At 41.3% G+C, this 4,721-nt stretch overlaps 1 protein-coding gene across 1 annotated transcript in view; it reads right to left on the reverse strand.

The window, feature by feature from the left end:
• Positions 1-4,721, reverse strand: part of CRLF3 (cytokine receptor-like factor 3) — a 74,856-nt gene that overhangs the window by 43,803 nt on the left and 26,332 nt on the right. The window contains exon 2 of the mRNA XM_011937698.1: positions 738-945. Coding sequence (XP_011793088.1) covers positions 738-945 — 208 coding nt within the window. The remainder of the gene's footprint in view (positions 1-737; positions 946-4,721) is intronic.

The following is a 4,721-nucleotide window of genomic DNA, read 5'->3' on the forward strand; positions in this document are numbered from 1 at the left end:
GCAAGACTCCGTCTCAAAAAAAAAAAAAAAGTATAATTTGATTGTTTGTAACACAGAGGATAAATGCTTGAGAGGATGGATACCCCATTTTCCACAATGTGATTATTACACACTGCGTGCCTGTATCAAAACATCTCAATGTGCCCCATATCATTTATTCTTTCTTGTTTTATAACTAATTGTAACTAACACTTCAACTGCACTTGCCATGGGATGCCTAACTGCGTATCTGTCATCCTATATTACAAACCGTCTCTAGGTAAGAACATTCTAAGAACCCCACAGCTGGCAAGAAGCCTGCTGCTATCCTGAGGAATCTGCAAAATGTCAATCTGAACGAACCACATTTAGCATGTGATACGGTTTGGCTCTGTGTCCCCACCCAAATCTTATCTTGAATTGTAGTACTCCCATAATTCCAATGTGTTGCGGGAGGGACCCGATGGGAGATAACTGAATCATGGGGGCAGTTCTCCCATACTATTCTCAGTAGTGAATAACTTTCATGAGATCTAATGGTATTTTAAGAGGAAACCCCTTTCGCTTGGCTCTCATTCTCTTCTCGTCTGCCGCTATGTGAGACATGACTTTCACCTTCTGCCATGATCCCCAGCCACATGGAATTGTAAGTTCATTAAACCTCTTTCTTTTGTAAATTGCCCAGTCTCGGGTATGTCTTTATTAGCAGTGTGAAAATGTACTAATGCACTAATGTAACAGGATCCCTGGTCTCCCACCTTCTCGAACTAAGTCTTCTGCAGTGTTGACTCCGTGTTCTATGAGCTTCTGGCAGTCATCTAGTGGTTTAATGGTCTCCTGTTCAATGGCGTCCACTTCTTGCAAAAGGGTCACCAATCGCTCATCCAGGAGCTTTCCAAGGGTTCCCTTTAAATCATTAAAATGCTGTTTGAGAACATCTCTTGTCTGTGATGCACTTTCTTTGATCTAAAAAGAAACAACAAAATACTCAAAATCAGAATCTCTAAAAAAGGCTAATCCATAGGTACAATTCACAATAATCTAAAAGCACCGTATAACCATCATCTTCAATTTAGTAAAAAAAAGACTAATTGAAATTATATAAATTTAAGGTGTGATATTTTGATACACATACACATAGTGAACTGTTATTGTAGTCAAGCTAATTAACATGTCCATCTTTTCACATGGTGACCTTTCTGTGTGGTGAGAACACTTATGATCTCTCCTAACACATTCCAAGTATACACGACAGTATTTTTTTTTTTTTTTTAGATGGAGTCTTGCTCTGTCACCCAGGCTGGGGTGCAGCGGTGCAATCTCTGCTCACTGCAAGCTCCACCTCCCGAGTTCACGCCATTCTCCTGCCTCAGCCTCCCGAGTAGCTGGGACTATAGGCGCCCACCACCACACCTGGCTAATTTTTTGTATTTTTAGTAGAGACGGGGTTTCACCGCATTAGCCAGGCTGGTCTTGATCTCCTGACCTCGTGATCCACCCGCCTCGGCCTCCCAAAGTGCTGGGATTACAGGCGTGAGCCACTGCACCCAGCCACACTACAATATTATTAACTATCATCACTATCCTGTACTTGAGATCTCTAGAATTTATGCATATTAAATAACTGAAACTTTGTAGCCTTTGACCAACATCTCCCCATCCCCAACTCCATCCCCAGCAAGCACCATTCTACTTTCTGCTTCTATGATTTCCACCTTTTTAGATTCTACATATAAATGAGATCATGTAATATGTTTTATCTGGCTTATTTGACTTAGGATGATGTCCTTCAGGTTCATCCATGCTGTCACAAATGACAGAATTTCCTTCTCTTTTAAGGTTGAATAGTATTTCATTGTATATATACATCTTCCATTCACTGATAAACCAAATGTCATTGATTTGCACAAACAGGCAGAAGTACACAGAATTGCCCTTCAAGTCAGATGGAATAAGCCAAATCTTGGTTTCATCATTGACAAATTATGTCAATTTGGTTAAGTTAATTAAGTATTCTATGCCTCAATTTCCTTATTTGTCAAATGAGCATAATAATAGTTATTTCGGCTGGTTGCAGTGCCTCACGCCTGTGATCCCAGCACTTTGGGAGGCCAAGGAGGGCAGATCATTTGAGGACAGGAGTTCGAGACCAGCCTGGCCAATGTGGTGAAACCCCGTATCTACTAAAAATACAAAAATTAGCTGGATGTGGAAGTGCAGGCCTGTAATCCCAGCTACTTGGGAGGCTGAGGAAGAAGAATTGCTTGAACCTGGGAGACGGAGGTTGCAGTGAGCCAAGATTGTGTCACTGCACTCCAGGTGGGCAGCACAGTGAGACTCCATCTCAAATAAAAGACATAAATAATAGTTACTTCATGGAGTTGCTGTGAGGATAAATTAAAATAAACTAGGTACTACAGTGGGTAAAATAAACAGCACATTGTTATACTTGATAAAAAAAGTTATAAATTATTATTATCTGTAAAAGGTGTTCTTGAAAATTGTATGTTTCAATACTAAAAATTGTTTAATTATGAGGGGATTAAAATTCATTTTACTGAAAAGCAGCAAAGAAATGGTAGATTAAAAAGCCATGGTCAGCCGGGCACGGTGGCTCATGCCTGTAATCCCAGCACTTTGGGAGGCCAAGGCAGGTGGATCACGAGGTCAGGAGTTTAAGACCAGCCTAACATGGTGAAACCCCGTCTCTACTAAAAATACAAAAAAATTAGCTGAGTGTGGTGGTGCGTGCCTGTGCCTGTAATCCCAGCTACTTCGGACACTGAGGCAGGAGAATCGGTTGAACCCGGGAGGTGAAGGTTGCAGTGAGCTGAGATCGCACCACTACACTCCAGCCTGGGCAACAGAGTGAGACTCCGCCTCAAAAAAAAAAAGCACGCTATGGTCAGGTGCAGTGGCTCACACCTATGATCTTTGTACTCTGAGAGGCTAAGCCAGGAGGATCACTTGAGCCCAGAAGTTTGAGACCAGCTTGGATAACATGGAGAAACCCTGTCTTTACAAATGATACAAAATTAGCTGGGCATGGTGGCACATGTCTGTAGTCCCAGATACTTAGGAGGCTGAGGTGGGAGGATCACCTGAGCCCAGGGCATCGAGGCTGCAGTAAGCTGTGACTGCACCACTGCACTCTAGCTTGGGTGACAGAGTGAGACCCTGTCTCTAAATAAAAATGAAAAGCCACAATACAAACAAACAAACAAACAAAAACCTCATGGATAAAATGCTCTCATTATGCTAAAAGAAAACCAAGAATTATTTAAAAACCAAAGAGGCCTGTAGGAGGCAGAGCTGGGACAATGACTTAATCCTTTTTGAATGACAGTGCTCTTTGTGAATCTAAATGAGAGGTTTATAAAGCCTCTTCCTTTCAAATTTATTGAAAGAGAAGAAAAAATAAAGCCTTTTCCCCCCAAAATAAATAATCTATACCCTAAAAAATTATTCAATTTCAGAAGTTTACAAATTCCCTCAGAGCCAAACCATGGCTTGCCTGAAGTAGTAATTATGAAACTTCATTTGCAGAAGAATCATGTAGGCTACTTGTTATAATTCAGACTGCAGAGTTCCATCCCAGACCTACTGAACCAGAAAATGACAGGAGGGCCTAAAGCAGTGTGTGGATGGAGTTCTCACTTTTTCCAAGCACACCTGTAATTCTGCAGCCCACAATTTGAGAAACACTGCCCTAAATCTACAGATCTCAGATTAAGAACCCATATTCTAGGGGATATGACAGGAAAATCTTCACGTCAAATATATTATGAAGACAAACAGGCTGTATATACAGACACTAGATTTTTCTTATTTTGGAGACAGGATCTCACTCTGTTGCACAGGCCGGAGTGCAGTGGCATGATCCTGGCTCACTGCAGCCTTGAACTCCTGGGCTCAGGTGATCCTCCTGCCTCAGTCTTCTAAGCAGCTGATCTTATAGGCGCAGGCCACCACACTTGGCTAATTTTACTTTTTGTAGAGACGAGAGCTTGTTATGTTGCCCAAGCTGGTCTTGAACTCCTGGCTTCAAGCAATCCTACCACCTTGGCCTCCCAAAATGCTGAGATTACAGGAGTGATCCACTGCACCTGGATTTTTATTTTAAAGACCTCAGATAACAGGCCAGGCATGGTGGCTCAAGCCTGTAATCCCAGCACTTAGGGAGGCCAAGGTGGGAGGATCACCACTGCAACCTGACCTGGGCCACAGAGCAAGGCTCTCTTCTCAAAAACAATTCAGGTAACATACAATTCGTTTTCTCTCACTTAATGAGAAAATTCTAACTATAAGTCACTCCAATAAGTTAAAGAAAAAATATACTTTGCTTTCCAGATATTATTATCTTAGTTTCATACAACATATTGTTTACTACCATAACCCTTTTAACTTTCTCTTACCAGTAAAGTTTAAAGTATAAGAAAAATCCACCAAGAAAGAACATATCAAATTATGAATAAAGAACAATATTTCAACGTTGATAGAGAAATTTAAAACTTTCTGTTTATTCTCTAAATTCTCTCTAAATTTAAAAAGCAGAATACAATATTGTTTCCCAGCAATGTTCACGACCATGTAAAAACAAAAAATGCCCATGCCCCAGGACTAAAACAGAAAAACAGCAGTATCATTTACCGGGTGGGCAGATTATAGAAACAATTTTCTTGGCCGGGCGCGGTGGCTCAAGCCTGTAATCCCAGCACTTTGGGAGGCCGAGACGGGCGGAT

Source organism: Colobus angolensis, unplaced genomic scaffold (assembly GCF_000951035.1).
Source record: "Colobus angolensis palliatus isolate OR3802 unplaced genomic scaffold, Cang.pa_1.0 Scaffold167, whole genome shotgun sequence".
Classification (NCBI taxonomy): domain Eukaryota; kingdom Metazoa; phylum Chordata; class Mammalia; order Primates; family Cercopithecidae; genus Colobus; species Colobus angolensis.